This window comes from Microcaecilia unicolor, chromosome 2, assembly GCF_901765095.1.
Source record: "Microcaecilia unicolor chromosome 2, aMicUni1.1, whole genome shotgun sequence".
Taxonomy (NCBI): Eukaryota; Metazoa; Chordata; class Amphibia; order Gymnophiona; family Siphonopidae; genus Microcaecilia; species Microcaecilia unicolor.
The window spans coordinates 267,108,352-267,126,996 of record NC_044032.1 but is presented as its reverse complement, the minus strand read 5'-3'; the positions used below and the strand labels follow the sequence as shown (position 1 = coordinate 267,126,996).

The following is an 18,645-nucleotide window of genomic DNA, read 5'->3' as shown; positions in this document are numbered from 1 at the left end:
TTTTTTGAAAGATGTTCTTTTGGCTCTAATAAATGACAACTGCCATTTGGCCTTCCTTTAGCCTTTCTTAATATATGGAATACATTTTCTCTGGGCTTCTAAAATGGTATTTTAATGGACATCAAAACCTTATTTATAAAATTTTATAGAAGGGGGGGGGGGAATGGGAATTGATATACTGCCTTTCTGAGGTTTCCACAACTACATTCAAAGTGGTTTACATATATTCAGGTACTTATTTTGTACCAGGGGCAATGGAGGGTTAAGTGACTTGCCCTGAGTCACAAGGAGCTGCAGTGGGAATTGAACTCAGTTCCCCAGGATCAAAGCCCACTGCACTAACCACTAGGCTACTCCTCCACTCCACACCTTTGTGGACAACCATTCCAAAGTGGTTTACAAAAATTAACAAAAAAATTATATATATAAAAAAAGCTAGAACGCTACATAAAACAGCAATAATTCAAAGCTGAAGTGTTCACAGAAGTTCATAGAAATAACCTATCTCCCCACTAGTAAAATACCAATTCTTAGCTAATCTACTGGGGAAAAGGTGAGCTTTGAGTGTTTTTCTGAAAGCTAAAATGAAACCCCTAATCTTTGCAGCTGCTTTTAATTTTTATTCTAACATTTTTCATCATTTTATCATAATGTCCCTTTTGAAAATTAAATGCTAGCATAGTAGTTTTCCTTAATGTCATTCCTTCAATTGTTTAAGTCAAACTTGATCATGTTGTGAGTACTATTGTAGGTGACTCTGCAGCCATTATGTCTCACACTAAGAGGCATATTTTCAAAGCGTGCCATAGGTTACTAATCTTACATTTCATTTAAGGACTAGGTTCACAATATCCTGTAGATTGCTTTCAGCTCCTGCCCTTTTGGAATCACTCCTGTCTTCCAAATGAACAGAACCAGGAGTGGTGTTACCAGAACCTCTCTTGGACAACATAGTGGTAACTATTATAAAGAATAAAATTAGAGAACAACACATAGACAAACATGGTTTAATGAGGCAGAGTCAGCATGGGTTCAGCTAAGGGAAGTCTTGCCTCACCAATATGCTTCATTTCTTTGAAGGCATGTCTGGGTTTAAAAAAAGTTTCTGTTATTGAGGTGGACATGGGGGAAGCCACTGCTTGCCCTGGGATTGGTAACATGGAATGGTGCTACTAATTGGGTTTCTGCCCGGTACTAGGCTGGCCACTGCTGGAAGCAGGATACTGGACTAGATGGACCATTGGTCTGACCCAGTATGGCTATTCTTATGAGAATCCCTTCAGTCATAGGATGTATTCCATCCAACCTCATGGCCTGGTCCACTTTCAGTTTTTCATGTGAACCCTCCCTTCTATTTGTACTCTTGACTAATATGTGGTCCTTCTCCAAAGCTTTCTTCAGTGAATACTAGCCAAAAGTTGTTGGGTTTTTTTCTTCTTTACTCCTTTGGTACCCTCCACATATTCATTTTTCCCCCACCTCTGAGTCTTACAATCCTAATTTTGCCTTTGAGCCAGTTCAGAAAGTCTTAGGCACCTTAGGTGGACCTCCAGCCATTTCCTCTCCCATGACTTCCCTACTCTCTTCTGCAGCTGAAGTACAATCTCTCTCCTTTATTTACATGGAGAAGATATAGAAGGGGGGGGGGAGGGAGGAGGAGAAGTTGCTGCCCTATTAAGAGCCTCAGGAGTTGTTAAACTGGACAATATTCAGCCTGTGGCTGCCAGCAGCTTATGAACCACTGACTGCCATGGGCTGAATTAATCCCAGCTCTTCAGTGCTGGGCCATGTGTGGGCACTGGCATTAAATATCTAGGTCAACGCAGCTACCTGGAAGTGACCTGGGCACCAACCGATATGCAGTCTGTTGCTTATTTATTTATTTGTTGCATTTTTATCCCACATTTTCCCACCTATTTGCAGGCTCAATGTGGCTTACAATTTTCAGTCATGACTTATGCCATTTCAGAGTACAGATACAATTTGTAATATATATAGAAACATGGATGATATAATGAACAATCAGATTAAAAAAAGTGTAGAACATACAATTGGAATCATATATTGAACATGGATTACATAGTAAATTAGGCAGTACGATATAGGGAAAAAATAGTCCGATTGTTAAACAGATGATGGAGAATTATGGTTCTAATTAAGAGTCGTTATGGTATGTCATGTCAAAGAGATATGTCTTCAGTGCTTTACGGAAGTTTTTTTAGGTTTGTTATCCTTATTTTATCTCCATACTTACGTAATAGTGTAATGAATATCACTACTAACTGGGTAAATGCAAACTCTACCCAGTGACCAACCCGGCACAGTGCTGTGACAGAGGAGATATCCATATTGGGCCAGAAATCCTTTGTAGAATTTTTCAGAGCAGGGCATGGTTGTCTCTGACTTTAGGGGCAGTAGCCTTCTAGACAGGCAGAGCAGAGGAGTGCAGTTTTTGTGACTGCATGCTAGGCTCTGTGACAATGAACTGGAAAAGCCATGCTGGCCTGTTAATTTGTTTACTGTTGCCGACCCAAGGGTATCTGACGCCCTAGGTGAACCTGCAGCTGTGCACCCCTCCCTAAGGGTGAATCCCCACCCACTCCCTTCCCGTCTCCATTATTTTTTGAAAATTAAAATGAAAAAGTCTGTATTCATAACAAATTTGTGATCGGGTCCAGCATCCCTCCCTCTATCTCTCGCTGCATTTCTCTCCTTCTCTCTTCCCTTGCTCCCCCCCCCCCCCCCCCCCTTGGCATATCTCTCACTTCTGCCCCTTTGGGCCTCTAAACGTGTGTCTTCACGGATGATGGCAGCATTTAAGCCAAGCCACCTCTAGCTAGCCCCTGGCCTTTCTTCTACTGTGTTCTGTCCATATGGCAATAGAAAGTAGCACCAGAGAACGTGGGAGGCGGCAGAGAGAAGGTCCTGGGGCTGGCTGGAGGCAGCCTGGCTTAAATCTCTGGCACTGCCCATGAAGAGACACATTTGGAGGACTCTGGGGGTACGAAGAGGAAGAGGAATTGATGCTAGATCCACGAAGGAGCAGATGCATGGAGAGAATGCATGAGAGGAGGATCCTATGGCATGTGATGTGAAAGAAGGGTCCAGATGCATGTGACTTGGTATGTCTGATATTGCCTCCCCTAAGATTAGCTTGCCTAGTGGAAGAACCAGCCTTGCTCTGCCCTTCCTCCTTTCCCTGCCAAACTAAAAAGAGATGTTGGAACCCTACTTTCCTGCCTCAACTCTTTAAAATTCTATTCTCAGTTGTGCTCTCCTACCTTCTCTGCTTTCCTCAGCCTTCTCTGACTTCTTTCTGCATCCCCTTGTACCTTCTGAATGCTAATCATTGCCCTTCCTTTTTCAGTCACCTCTTTAGAAAATCAGACTGGTATCTCTTCACCTGTATTTATTTTCCTAATACCAAATGTATGGTCCTTACAATGACTCCTTTTATTTCAGTCCCCTGCCCCTTTGACTTCACCTGGTACCCTCCCCTCCTCCCACACCTTAACAAAGACAGTTCTCCTGATCTCCAGGACTCTGACTTTTTCTTACATTAAATCACTGGTCAGCACCGGAATCTGAGCTGAATCTAAGATCTCCCTGATTCTGCGACAACAGCACTTTCCCCTTGATGTCTCTTACTAAATCTCTGTTCAGCTGTTCTACCTGGAAGTACCAGTATCTGTTTTTCACACTTCTGGCATTACCTCTGCTACAGATGTGACCTGCACCAATGTCACTGACCTTTTCCCTTCTGGGGTGAAGCTTGCTTTGAGCCATTCGTATGTCATAAAATACACCCCAGTTGCAGGAACATCTGCCATATAAAAAAAAACAAAACACATAAGAAAACACAGGTGACGGGACAAATGAAGGCCAAGCCAGCCTACCCTCACATCCACACCCAAACAGTTTGCCACACATACATTTCCTGCCATTCTGATGCATACAATGCACTGGGCCTTCCTACCTCTCAGCAGTGTGAGTAGTGTTCCCTTGTATACGCCCTGGACACCACTCTCTGTGTACAGTTGGCACATGCAGTCCACAGGCCCTGCATACTTACAAATGGCACTGTTGGCCTGGACCTGTGAGACATAGATAGGGTGGTCATTGCCAACAGACCTTATACAAGCCCCATGTCTGTATGTAGCCAACGTGGTATTATATGAGCAAGTGCAACATTTTAAAAATGATTTTTGTGGAAAACTTTAGTTTTTATAACTATGAATGGACAAAACCAAAGTATGAGCATGAACAGAGTCTATATACAAATTACCACTTCTACAGATAATGCCCCCCCCCCCCACAACATTCCTCACTCTATAGGATTCTCTTGGATTATGACCAATATCATAGAAAGAACAGCAGAATTAACAAAACAATCTGCATAATATGGGTTAAATCTTTAATGCATTAAGCAATGCACTTCTCAGTTGTGGTGTTTTTGAACCCTAAAAGGGGGTCCATATTTTTAGGGCTACATTTCAACTAAAAATTGTAATTGCTATTAGTAGTGCAATTAATAAAATATAATCACAATTACTTGTACAATTAAAGGTATGTATTTATTTATTTCCCACTGCAGCTCTTTGTGACACTGAGCAAGTCGCTTAACCCTCCCTTGCACCAGGTACAAAATAAGTACCTGTATGTAATATGTAAACCGCTTTGATTGTAACCGTAGAAGGGTGGTACATCAAATCCAGTGATGTGCTGGAGCAGGCTCTCACAGGCTCGCAAGAGCCGGTTTTTAAGAATTTTGGGAGCTGGTTGTTAAAGTAGGGCCCTCCATGGCTACTTAACAACTGGCTTCCAAAATGTGGGTTTGGGCCCCCTGCTGAATTATCTTTTACTTTGCTGGTGGGGATGCTGAGCCCTGCCAGCCAAGTAAATAGACTACTGCTGCTCCCTGCTCCATGTTTCCAGCTCTGGGCAGCAGGCTGGGCCTTCTCGAGCATGTGAGAGAAGTTCCAGCATGCTGCTCAGAGCAAGACCTTGGGAGTGGTGGCAGTCCATTTATTGGCTGCAAGCAAAGGTATGCCTGCCTAGGGTGCCCACACGAAGGGAGGGAGAAGACAGAGAGGCAAGTGTTCCTCCCCCGCCCCCCCTGGCCCTTTCAACTGCAGAGCTGTCTACGTCTGGAGAAAGAGCCTGTTGTTAAAAATTTACCAGCACACCCCTGATCAAATCCCTCCCCTCTCCTCTTTCCCTAGGTCCATTATCTCTCTCTTCTCCCCTCCCCCATGAGCAAAGACACAAATTTGGTGGTGAGCATCTCTTCTCTTGACTGCTTGAGCTCACCACCTCGGCTATAGCTTCCACCAGTGGCCCTTCCAGTTCTGCTTGTGGAGCTGTAGCTCACTCTCCTTCCCCCCCTTCCCCCAAGCTGGTCTACCTTAAAAGTAGTCTTCATTTAGTCCCCAGCAGTGGCAGCATTGCACGTATACTGTCTGCAGCCTGCTCTAAAGTGGTTATTTTTTTCCCTCTGGCCTGTCCTGCCTCTTGTGATATTGCTTCCTGTTTCTGCATTGGCAGAAAGCTTTGGGCCAGGCTGCAGGCAGCTTATGTATAACACTGCTGTGGCGGGGGGGGGGGGGGGGGGGGGGGGGGGGAGGCAACAGAAGACCACCTTTAAGATAGACCAATGCAGGTGTGGTGAAAAATCCTGGATTGTGCGAAGGACAGGGGTTGAGAGTGGAAGAGAGGTTTAGAGGAGACAGGAGACACTGCAACGTGATTCTTTTTTTTTTTTTATTGCGATTTATAATTAATGCGTTAATCACAGAGTTAGCTGCAATTAACTTGCCACTTTAATATTTGTTAGGGACTACACATACGCTTATGAGGGCTGCAGCCTTTTCAGTTGCAGGGCCGGTTTTGTGGAATGCTTTGCCTGGCCATGTCCGTGTTTCTGTAACATTGTCTTTACCGTGGGGTATTTGAGTTCTCCGCTTTTCTGGCGGATCTTCTCCTGTGTTTGTGAGCATGCAGGATAATTTAACAAGCTTCTGAAAACCCATTTTTTGTACAGACTTTCTCCATGTGATGCAGATAGGGACTAGTAGTACATAGGTGTGATTGTTAAGGGGGATTATGTTGATTATGTGGTATGTTTTGTTTTTGATTTTATGATTATGTACGTTGTGAACTGCTTAGGTTTCAGTGGTGTATAAGTTTTATGAATAAATAAAATAGTTTTTTTTACCCCACTCCTTGAATTGTTAAAAACTATTTTGAAAAGCTAGCATAGGAAATGTGAGGCAAACACTAGAACTGAAGTGTGGCTAGTCCTAGGACTACTACATATACAGAACTACCAAGTTGTCCAGTTCTAGGAGGAGGACTTTTAGGCCACTCCTGCAGTGGCGGCCCTTCTGTTAGGCCAATTGAAGTGGGGGCCTCAGCCGGCACTGTTCATGGAGCAGCATCTTGCCACCTTCACCAGCCAGTTGGCCTATCTGCATCTCTCCTTCCTCCTGGGCTGGCATTGCTCCTTTCCAACCCTTCTCCTGTGCCCTTCCCTGAGTCTATCTTCTTTTTTGTTTTCAAAAAGTCGTTGGCGGCAAGAAGAGTGAAAGACCTACATCTAGTGCAACTTGTTCAAAACACAGCTATAAAGACAATTAATAAAGCCAAAAACTATGACCATGTCACTCCTCTTTTGAAGGGCTGACTTCCTCTGTCCCACCACATAACCTATAAATTATTGTTCCTAGTCTTTAAAATCCATACTAGGTAGTGACACAGGGACGAGGACAGAGCCCATGGGGATGGGGTGGGAATGGGGACAAATTTCGTCCCTTTGTCATTTTCTTTTGCAGATGGCAATGTTTTGATTTTTGGGGGGAAAAAGAAGCAAAAGTGCACAAGCTGGCAAAACTTGCACAGGAGCTCCAACACATCTTCTGAGAGGACATTTTCTGTTATGGGAAGACAGGAGAGCTAGACTGAATCCTGAGATTGTTGATGACTTATTATTCATCCACAGATTTAAAAATCATAACAGCGCTTACAGAGCGGGTTGTATTTTATACCCCTGGACATTTAACAGGGTCGGTTAGGGTTCCTTGAGGTAGTAGAATTCAGCTATTGTTGGGGTTGGAAGGGTGTAGAGGGTGGTGGGATGGGGGTTATTGTCACGTTCTGTCAGGTTCTGAGCCCGCGGGACCGGGCTCTGGAGCAAACGTGAGCCCTTGGGCTGCTGACGAGGAGCGACAGCAGCAGGCAAAACCCACCAACCAACACTGGGTAAGCACAACGGCAGGGACTGCAGGCACTGCCCAGCGAACCGGAACACCTGGACTGGAATCCCCCGGACTGGAGGACACAGGACTGGAACACTGGACTGGAGCACACCAGACTGGAACACACACCGGACCGGAACACACTGGACTGGAACCAGGACCGGACCTAGGCTTCACCTACACTTGACTGCCTTCCCCCTCAGGTTGAGCCCTCGGGTTCTGGCAGCCGGTAGGACTTACAGGAACCGCAGGAAAGAAGGTCCAGGAGTGCCCCCTGGCCCCTAGGCGATGGCAAGGCAGACAGGCAGGGAATGTCCGGGTTCTGGCAATAGGTAGGTTCAAAGCAATGGTCACAGAAGGGCTGGAAACCCACAGAGCAAGAACACAGAAGGGCAGGGAACCTACAGAGCAATAAACACAGAAGGGCTGGAAACCCACAAGCGATAAACACAGAAGGGCAGAAAACCCACAACGCAATAAATACAGAAGGGCTGGAAACCCACAAAGCGATAACCACAGAAGGGCTGAACACCCACAGCGCAATAAATACAGAAGGGCTGGAAACCCACAGCGCAATAAACACAGAAGGGCTGGAAACCCACAGCGCAATAAACACAGAAGGGCTGGAAACCCACAAAGCGATAAACACAGAAGGGCAGAAAACCCACAGCGCAATAAATACAGAAGGGCTGGAAACCCACAGAGCGATAACCACAGAAGGGCTGAACACCCACAGCGCAATAAACACAGAAGGGCAGGGAACCTACAGAGCAATAAACACAGAAGGGCTGGAAACCCACAAGCGATAAACACAGAAGGGCTGAAAACCCACAGCGCAATAAATACAGAAGGGCTGGAAACCCACAGAGCGATAACCACAGAAGGGCTGAACACCCACAGCGCAATAAACACAGAAGGGCAGGGAACCTACAGAGCAATAAACACAGAAGGGCTGGAAACCCACAAGCGATAAACACAGAAGGGCTGGAAACCCACAGAGCAATAAACACAGAAGGGTAGGAAGCCCACAGAGCAATAAACACAGAAGGGCTGGAAACCCACAAAGCAAATAACACAGAAGGGTAGGAAGCCCACAGAACAATAAACACAGAAGGGCTGAAAACCCACAGAGCACAAAACAAGGAAAGCAAACAGTGCTAACAGCACACTAACCTCGGGACCTAAAGCACTGCGGAGGGAATGGCAATGCAAAGGCCAGGACTGTAGTCTTCAGGTGACTAATAAAGCCCATCAAGACCAGAGCCACAGCTGCAGCAATCACCTTGCAACCAAACAGAGGCTTGACACACAAAGCAGTCATTCCATAGGAAGGAACAGCGGGAGCCATCTTGGAAACTGGCAAGGAGGAAGAGGCGGCAGCCATCTTGGAAGAGGCATAGCCCACACAGGTGAGGTTCAGTAGGGCAATCAGCACACAGAGCCAGAGAGAAACTAAGACAGAGACAGACACAGAGACAAGCAGAAGCCAGCACAGCCACTGACTCCCAGAAACAGGGTAAGTATGAGGGTGGTCACGGCCACAAACGTGACAGTACCCCCTCCTCAAGACCCCCCTCTCGGTCCCCCTGAGGAGTTCAGGTGTCCAGGGGTAACTATGGTGAAACCTCCTGATGGGTCTCAAAAGCCCGACATAGATCACTGGACTGGAAGTCACAAAGAAGTTCAAAACTGGCAGACAGGAGCGGAACTTGTCAACAGGAGGCTCCTTCCAATCCCCGCTGGGCCAACTCAGGAACTTGGAAGCATCAAGAGGAACCTCATTCAAAAGGCACCCTTCTCCGAGGGACCCCAGACTGAACTTAGGAAGCAAACCGGGACTGGGACCCGGGTGGGCGTCAGAAGCTTGACTGGAACTGGAACTCAGAGCAGGCTCAGCATCTTGGCTGGAACTGGAACTTGGAACAGACTCAGCATCTTGGCTGGAACTGGAGCTAGGAGCAGGGTCAGCATCTTGGCTGGAACTGGAACTTGGAACAGACTCAGCATCTTGGCTGGAACTGGAGCTCGGAGCAGGGTCAGCATCTTGGCTGGAAGTGGAACTTGGAACGGACTCAGCATCTTGGCTGGAACTGGAGCTTGGAGCAGGGTCAGCATCTTGGCTGGAACTGGAACTTGGAGCAGGCTCAGCATCTTGGCTGGAACTGGAACTTGGAACAGACTCAGCATCTTGGCTGGAACTGGAGCTAGGAGCAGGGTCAGCATCTTGGCTGGAACTGGAACTTGGAACAGACTCAGCATCTTGGCTGGAACTGGAGCTCGGAGCAGGGTCAGCATCTTGGCTGGAAGTGGAACTTGGAACGGACTCAGCATCTTGGCTGGAACTGGAGCTTGGAGCAGGGTCAGCATCTTGGCTGGAACTGGAACTTGGAGCAGGCTTAGCATCTTGGCTGGAACTGGAGCTCGGAGCAGGCTCAGCATCTTGGCTGGAACTGGAACTTGGAACGGACTCAGCATCTTGGCTGGAACTGGAGCTCGGAGCAGGGTCAGCATCTTGGCTGGAAGTGGAACTTGGAACGGACTCAGCATCTTGGCTGGAACTGGAGCTCGGAGCAGGGTCAGTATCTTGGCTGGAAGTGGAACTTGGAACGGACTCAGCATCTTGGCTGGAACTGGAGCTAGGAGCAGGGTCAGCATCTTGGCTGGAACTGGAACTTGGAACAGACTCAGCATCTTGGCTGGAACTGGAGCTTTGAACAGGAGTTGAACCGGGACTGGGACCCGGACTGGAATCAGAAGCTTGACTGGCAGGGCCCCTCAAACTGGACTCAGGAGCTTGGCTAGGAGCGCCCCGCGAACTGGACTTTAACTGAGGCTTGGCAGAACACACCCTTTGGACAGGGATCGGAGGCTCGAGCGGAAGCGCCACTCGAACTGGCCTTCGGAGCTTGATTGGAGGTACCCTCCAGACTGGAAGCGGAGGTGCCACCTGAACCACCCTGTGGACTGGCATCGGAGGCTTGGTTAGAAGCCCCCCTCGAACTGGACTCAGTGGCTTGACTGGACGGGTCACTTGAACAAGAACCGGAGACTTGACCCGAAGCGCCACTTGCACAGGAATCTGAAGCTCCATCGAAGGCTTCCCTCGAACTGGACTCGGAGACTTCAAAGGGCGTGCCATTTGAACGAGGACTGGAGGCTCGACCCGAAGCGCCACTTGCATAGGAATCTGAGGCTCCGTCAGAAGCACCCCACGGACTGGACTCGGAGACTCGAATGGAAGCGTCACCTGAACTGGCATCGGAGGCTCGGTCAGAAGCGTCCCTCGGACTGGACTCTGAAGCTTGGCTGGACGTGCTGCTCGGACTGGATTCAGAGGCTTGTCTGGGCGCGCTGCTTGAATGGGACTGGACCCCTGCTGGGCCCAGAGCATGGAATTCCCAAGACGTCTCCTCTCTGCGACAGCTTCAGGAGTATCCCACAAAGCTGGATTCAAGACCAGGCTGCGGCGATATTCAGCGAGCGTGATAAAAGGGTCCATATCTGAAACTGGGTTTTCAGCGATTCCAAGCCACCGGACACGTTTTCTCTCAGCTGCCGCTTCAGGGGTCTTCTTCAAAACAGGATGAGACAAAAGTTTCCCACGATACTGACGAAGAGTCATAGAAGGATCAAGAACAACGATGGAGCTGGACCCCAACTGGGTCAGCTGGGTGGGGGTTCTTGCCGGGCTCATGGCCTTTGCATTCTGTCACGTTCTGTCAGGTTCTGAGCCCGCGGGACCGGGCTCTGGAGCAAACGTGAGCCCTTGGGCTGCTGACGAGGAGCGACAGCAGCAGGCAAAACCCACCAACCAACACTGGGTAAGCACAACGGCAGGGTCTGCAGGCACTGCCCAGCGAACCGGAACACCTGGACTGGAATCCCCCGGACTGGAGGACACAGGACTGGAACACTGGACTGGAGCACACCAGACTGGAACACACACCGGACCGGAACACACTGGACTGGAACCAGGACCGGACCTAGGCTTCACCTACACTTGACTGCCTTCCCCCTCAGGTTGAGCCCTCGGGTTCTGGCAGCCGGTAGGACTTACAGGAACCGCAGGAAAGAAGGTCCAGGAGTGCCCCCTGGCCCCTAGGCGATGGCAAGGCAGACAGGCAGGGAATGTCCGGGTTCTGGCAATAGGTAGGTTCAAAGCAATGGTCACAGAAGGGCTGGAAACCCACAGAGCAAGAACACAGAAGGGCAGGGAACCTACAGAGCAATAAACACAGAAGGGCTGGAAACCCACAAGCGATAAACACAGAAGGGCAGAAAACCCACAACGCAATAAATACAGAAGGGCTGGAAACCCACAAAGCGATAACCACAGAAGGGCTGAACACCCACAGCGCAATAAATACAGAAGGGCTGGAAACCCACAGCGCAATAAACACAGAAGGGCTGGAAACCCACAGCGCAATAAACACAGAAGGGCTGGAAACCCACAAAGCGATAAACACAGAAGGGCAGAAAACCCACAGCGCAATAAATACAGAAGGGCTGGAAACCCACAGAGCGATAACCACAGAAGGGCTGAACACCCACAGCGCAATAAACACAGAAGGGCAGGGAACCTACAGAGCAATAAACACAGAAGGGCTGGAAACCCACAAGCGATAAACACAGAAGGGCTGAAAACCCACAGCGCAATAAATACAGAAGGGCTGGAAACCCACAGAGCGATAACCACAGAAGGGCTGAACACCCACAGCGCAATAAACACAGAAGGGCAGGGAACCTACAGAGCAATAAACACAGAAGGGCTGGAAACCCACAAGCGATAAACACAGAAGGGCTGGAAACCCACAGAGCAATAAACACAGAAGGGTAGGAAGCCCACAGAGCAATAAACACAGAAGGGCTGGAAACCCACAAAGCAAATAACACAGAAGGGTAGGAAGCCCACAGAACAATAAACACAGAAGGGCTGAAAACCCACAGAGCACAAAACAAGGAAAGCAAACAGTGCTAACAGCACACTAACCTCGGGACCTAAAGCACTGCGGAGGGAATGGCAATGCAAAGGCCAGGACTGTAGTCTTCAGGTGACTAATAAAGCCCATCAAGACCAGAGCCACAGCTGCAGCAATCACCTTGCAACCAAACAGAGGCTTGACACACAAAGCAGTCATTCCATAGGAAGGAACAGCGGGAGCCATCTTGGAAACTGGCAAGGAGGAAGAGGCGGCAGCCATCTTGGAAGAGGCATAGCCCACACAGGTGAGGTTCAGTAGGGCAATCAGCACACAGAGCCAGAGAGAAACTAAGACAGAGACAGACACAGAGACAAGCAGAAGCCAGCACAGCCACTGACTCCCAGAAACAGGGTAAGTATGAGGGTGGTCACGGCCACAAACGTGACAGTTATAGTTACTCATTGTTGTTCTTGTTTTCTATTTTTTATTTATAAACAGTTGTACAGAATATCAGACCTGCCAAGTCTCCCACATTGAGCTGGAGCCTCCCACTTTGACCAGTCATCTCTCGCACTCCCACCAAAGCAGCAATTCTCCCGATCAGTGCTGAGACACTGCCACCAGCGCTGCTGTTTCTGCTGATGAGCAGCAGCAAAACAGCAAACGCAGAGCCACAGCCTTCAGGCATCCGCTGTCAGCTCTGCCGGCCCCTGCCCCTGGTGATGTCAACTTCCTGTTCCGGGGCAGAGGACTGGCAGAGCTGAAAGAGCATGCCTGAAGGCTGTGGCTCTGCATTTGCTATTTGTTGGTTTTCCACAGCTGCTGCTGCTGCTCATCGAGAGAAGCAGCAGAGGCCAGGAAACAGAAAATTGTGTATAAAGAGGAAGGGAAGAGAAGGAGAGGCAGGAGATGCTGAATGGAGAGAAGGGAGGAAAAAAGAGTGGGGAGGGTTAGAGAGAGATTGAGGTGAGTGGAAAGATGAGGCAAGAAAGAGGGGACACGGATGGAAAAGACCTGGAGAGAGAGAGAGAAGATGCTGGGTAGAAAGATGTGGAGAAAGGGGGAGACCCTGACTGGAAGGATGGAGAGAAAAGAAGAGAGATGACGGATGGAAGGAGAGAAGAAAAAGAGGGAAGATGTGAGAAGGGTGGGGACAAAGAGGGGAGCTGCTGGATGGGAGGATGGGGAGAGAAAGAGGGACGATGCTGGATAGGATGGGGAGAGAAAGAGGGGGAGATGCTGGATGCAAAGGTAGGGCGAGAAAGAGGAGAGATGGATGGAAGGATGCAGAGAAAGAGGGGACACGCTGAATGGAAAAGGGTAGAGAGAGATACTGGATGGAAGGAAGGGGAGCGCGATGGAGACACTGGATGGAAGGATCGAGAGAGAGGGTAGATGTTGGATGGTAGAGTAAGGAGAGGAAGAGAGGAGATGATGGATGGGGAGAAAGAGGGAAGATGCTGGATGGAAGGGTAGGGAAAGACAGAGGGGAGAGGATAGAGTTAGTGAAAGATGAGAACAAGGGCGAGGGAAAGATGAAAAGCCATAGGTAGATGAAGTAAAAAGAGGGAAATTAAAGACTGGGTACTAAGAATGAATTAAATCTTGACAGAAAATGGGAGAAATAAATTGAAGAAAACAGAAAGAAAAATGAGAAATGGATAGGAAACCCTAGCAAGAGAGTTAAGAGAAGATGAAGGAAAGCAGAAACAAGAAACTGGGACCAGCATTATTATAAAAAGTAAACAGCCAGACAACAAAAGTAAAGAAAATAATGTGGTAACTGTGTTAATAAATATAAATAAAGCACAAAATAGCAAATAAGGTGTCACGTTTTCAAAGCTGGAAACTGGTTTGTGAGCCCTTGGGCCACTGCCGAGGAGCAGCAGTGGCAGGCAAAACCACCCCCACACCAGAGACAAGGCAGAGCTTAATGAACAGTTAGGCTTCACCTGCACCTGGCCACTTTTCACCAAGGGTTGAGCCCTTGGCTTCAGGTGGCCGGCAGGACTTGTAGGACAGGGCAGGAACAGGATCCCAACTAGACTGAACAGGGACTGAGGGTCAGAGGGGAAAGGAACATACAGGGACAGCAGGGCAAGGAAAGAGTAAAATAAAGGACAGACTGAAAGCTGTAAACAGCCACTAAAACAGGGAGCAAAACACTGACTAACAAGACACAAAACTAAAAGCTGCAGAGCAGCCACTAAGATACAAACAGACAAGGACTACACACAAAACTATAACCCAGAGACAAGCAAGCAAACAACAATCTAATCTAACTATCCACAGACTAGCAAGAACAGACAAGAATCAAGGCAGGAAACCAAACTAGAACTGGACTCAGCAGAAGTGCACCAGCACCCCAACATACCAGGGCCTTAGACGATGCAAAGACAAGCAGAAATGTTCCAAGATGGCTAATAAGCCCAGAAGCAATTGAGACTCAGCTGCTGCAATCACCAGGCATCTACGGGTGCTGTGCAGGCTCAAACAACACAAGCAAACCTGGCAGCCTGGAAGATCTGGACCAGACTGAGCTAAAATCTGGAACGGGTGATGGTCCATAGCAGCCACCCATTCTGGCCACTAGAGGGCAAGGAACGCACAGACGTAACATAAGGTGACACCTTTATATTGGACTACTGTTAATACATTTTTGACTAGCCTTCAGAGACCAATACTTCCTTCCTCAGGTCAAGAGAGGATACCATAACAGCAGTATACAGACCTGACCTGAGGTAGGAGGTTTTGGCCTCTGAAAGCTAATTCAAAAAGGTATTAAGGTAGTCCAATAAAAAGGTATCATCTTATTTTCCATTTTTAAGTGCCTGAACTGAGCCTATGCAGGAGGGAAGGCATCGGCGGCTGAAGCACGCTGCCAACTTCTGCACTGCTCAAACAGCACGGTAGAAGTCTCATGCAGTGGACTTCTTCAGCTAGCAGGGCTTGGGCATCTCCATCAGTGGTTCAACCAATGCCACAATTTTGGAGGGACGAGGATAGAGCCCACAGGGACAAACATTTTGTCCACATGTCCTTCTCAGGAGAACCCAGCTTTCTGTCATGCTCCTTGATGCTCCAGAACAGCCTAATTGTGCCTACCTATAGACAAATAGTTTAATAGTATCTGACATTCTATCTTTACCATTCAAGGCACAGAACTTTGGAATAAGACGCCAGAGCATAAGGTTGCAGACATCCTTGGATTGCTTTAAAACCGACCTGAAGACTTTCCTCTTTATGGATGCCTTCCACTAGGTTATTGCTATTAGCTTTCTACTATTGCAGGTGCTGGGTGCAAGGCCCTTGATGAAATTACAGTGTATCCCTATTGTACTTGCCCCCCCCCCCTTTCCTATCATTACTATTGTAGTTATTTGGTTATAAAATTAATAAAAATTAAAGTTAAAAAAAATATTGTCATTCTCTCTTCTTTTCCTTCCCAGTAATGTATGTCATCTTCTTTCTTTCCTCTTCCCATTTTAGACTATAGGCTGCCCAGATGACTTGTCTGATGGGCGGGATAGTAAATTATGAGTAAACTTGATTACATTTATTGACATCATATTGCTTCTATTACGCATCAAGAAAGGGTTGTCAGAAATACAGGATGGATTTAAAAATCTCCTTTCTTGGATTGGGCAACTTGGCAGCTCTGCAAACTGACCTCTATTGCAATCACAGGTGTATTAACCCGGAGATAGGTTGATAGATTAAACCAGAACAGCTAAGTTGGGGGGGGGGGGGGGGGGAATTGGTGGTGGGAGGTTTTATGATAATTTGATATCTGTACCAATGGGGAGGGGGAGTACTAATGCTAATACTAATAAAATCTATATCTGTAGCCACAGTATGCTTACACTGAGTGTGTACAGAGATCACCCCTCAGATAGGGTCGAGAAAGTGTGTGTGTGTTTGCCTGTTTATGGTACTACCTGGGCCTGCCTTATGGTTAATGTAACAGAGGTGTATCCCACCTGTAGCAGACACTTCACCCTCTCCAAGGGAGCCAGGATTGTGGTGCTGAACACTCCGGCCATCATACCAGCAGCAAACACCTGAGGGAGCCTGGACAGAGACATTGTAAATACGGTGTCAGCTACTACATCACTCGCCACTTAGCTGCCACGTTGGCCAAATCTTTGAGGGGTATTTTAGTCCTGTGCCAATGCAACCTGCCTCCAGCAGTGCTGATTATGCTTAGTAGAAACAGAGGCCTACAAACTCCACAATATATTTGGGTATAAGTTCAAACATTCGGGCTTGTCCACACTCTGCTTCTTGGAGGTGGCTCACTTGGCAACTATCCCAACTCCCAAGCTCCTAAACTTACGTGAGACCGTCATTGGGACTCTTCTGCTGAAGTCTTTTCCCCAAGCCGTAGCCAAAGAAAGTCAGGGCCATTGTGGGAGTGATTCCGGCCAGTGGTGCTCCCATGCCCTTGTACAGTCCCCGGAGGCCCTGTCAGAGGAAAGAGCAAACGAGCAAGGAGTCGGCAGATACTCATACATTTAAGGTCCCTAATTTCCACTTTAGTGATGCCACCCTGTCTCCCACTTTCTCTGCATGCTGGAGCTAGTTTTTTTTTTTTCTTTTCCTATGAATGTCTACAGTGAAGGAAAGAGGGTAAAACCAGGATGGGCTCAGTCTCTCTCTGGTGACCTGCAGTCACCTATTGGCCTACTGTACCTGAGCTACTGAGCAAGGCTAAGCTAAAGCCTTACCCCTTCCATTAGTGCCAGCAAAATAGCTGTTACATTTTTTTTTATTGCTGTGGTATATTCCCTGTAAAGAGCTCCCTACCTCACTTCAACAGGATTGAGAGGAGGATGTGACAGAACAGTCACAGTAAAGCCCTGAAGATATGGCAGTTGTGAGTGGTGAGGTAGGGGCGACCGAAATCAATGAAGAATTAAAAAAAAAAAAAGATAAAACAAAAAAACTCCCACAGCTGACATGGAGAGAGAGGGAAGGTCCTCAAGTAACAAGAGATGTAATTGAAGAACATAAAAGAAAAGGGGCTTGTTATATGGGGTGCCACCTGCTTGACTGAAAAGAATTTCCAAGCACATCTTGATATGTTGCCCATAAATATTACACACTCTGAACTCTAGAAGGATGTTAAGTAGTAGTAGTAGTAGTAGGCACTGTTTGGCACAGTGCAATTATTAAGATGAGCTCTAGTGGTAAATGTGAGAGACTGAGGTCGTACCCATACCCTGGCTTGCAAGTGAGGGTTTATTCTTGTCAGTATATAGAGAATTATCTACCCGAGGAGATTGCATGACATGAGGAGGGAGATACAAAGCAGCTTAATCTAGAGCTATTGCAAACCTATGTGGTCAATACAGGCTACTGCTTGAAGGCCCCACACGGAGTTATATGTGGTGGGACTGGCAGTGGTCATAGCCCTGCCAACTCAATGCTAGCTCTTATACCTCCTCCAGGCCAGCAGGGGTAGCTGTTAGAAAGGTTCCTGCTGCTACTGTTACTATGTATTTCTATAACACTACTAGCAAGGAGGTTGAAGAAAACAGGAGATGGATGATGTAAAAAAATTGAAGCCAATTAGGTTGGTGTTTTCCCTTCCCTGCACAGCCATCATCTAGTACATTCAAAACAAAGTAAGTAAACCTATGAGCTGCTGCATCTTCATTGTTCTTTAGTGGTAGCATTTTTATTTATTCTCACTTATATTTTCAAACATGCTGGCTTGTGCAGCATACGGATGTACACAGAAGAAGTATTGTTTAGGTACTAATTTGTTCTACATTTTAAATCATGTCATTTGGAGGGGCTGGCTATAGGAACTCCCTGTATTCATGAAGAGCTGTTTTAATCTAGTAAAGGGCCACCAAAACAGACATCTTGTTATGAAAATCAGGTGCTTAACAATCAGACTTACTATTTATAAGTACAATTAAAAAACATACATTAATTACGCTGAAACTGGGAGCATTTAACATATTTTTTTCCTGTGCCTACATCAAAAGAAAAAGATGGCATGTGGGAACTTGCTCCTTTATGTTTTGTGGAATGCAGTGTTGTAGTATAAAAATGCACTTGCTTTTTTTTTTTATTACTACTATTTCACAGCTATGTATTGAATAATGAGGTAGGGGCTTCCTTCATACAGAACTTCTGTCCAGAGGCAGTCTAAATGAGCCAACATTGTCCAGTTCAACACATTATTAGCCGCTAAGTTCATACAAAGCTAATTAAGTTCAATGGAAAATAAATCTGTTGTCTGCTTACAATGTGAATATTCCATCACTGTTTCATTATTGATACCAAGTATTATATATTAAGGACATTTGCCGTAAACTTTGTTTTAATTCGTTTATCCAGTCCTTATATGCACCTAATTTTGCTTTTTAAGCCCAAAGGGTGATTGAACAATTAGGTATAAACTGTGTTGTTTGTTGGGGGGGGGGGGGGGGGTTATTTTTTGGACTGCTTTGGGTCCT

The 18,645-nt window shown here is 47.1% G+C and overlaps 2 protein-coding genes across 4 annotated transcripts in view; one reads left to right on the top strand and one right to left on the bottom strand.

Annotated features, from left to right (window-relative positions):
• DNASE1L1 (deoxyribonuclease 1 like 1) overlaps window positions 1-18,645 on the top strand; it is a 110,722-nt gene that overhangs the window by 10,571 nt on the left and 81,506 nt on the right. The window lies entirely within an intron of this gene.
• LOC115463531 (mitochondrial carnitine/acylcarnitine carrier protein-like) overlaps window positions 1-18,645 on the bottom strand; it is a 31,885-nt gene that overhangs the window by 2,108 nt on the left and 11,132 nt on the right. The window contains exons 3-6 of the mRNA XM_030194139.1: window positions 16,512-16,639; window positions 16,156-16,246; window positions 3,977-4,094; window positions 3,751-3,823 (exon numbers count right to left, since the gene is read on the bottom strand). Coding sequence (XP_030049999.1) covers window positions 3,751-3,823; window positions 3,977-4,094; window positions 16,156-16,246; window positions 16,512-16,639 — 410 coding nt within the window. The remainder of the gene's footprint in view (window positions 1-3,750; window positions 3,824-3,976; window positions 4,095-16,155; window positions 16,247-16,511; window positions 16,640-18,645) is intronic.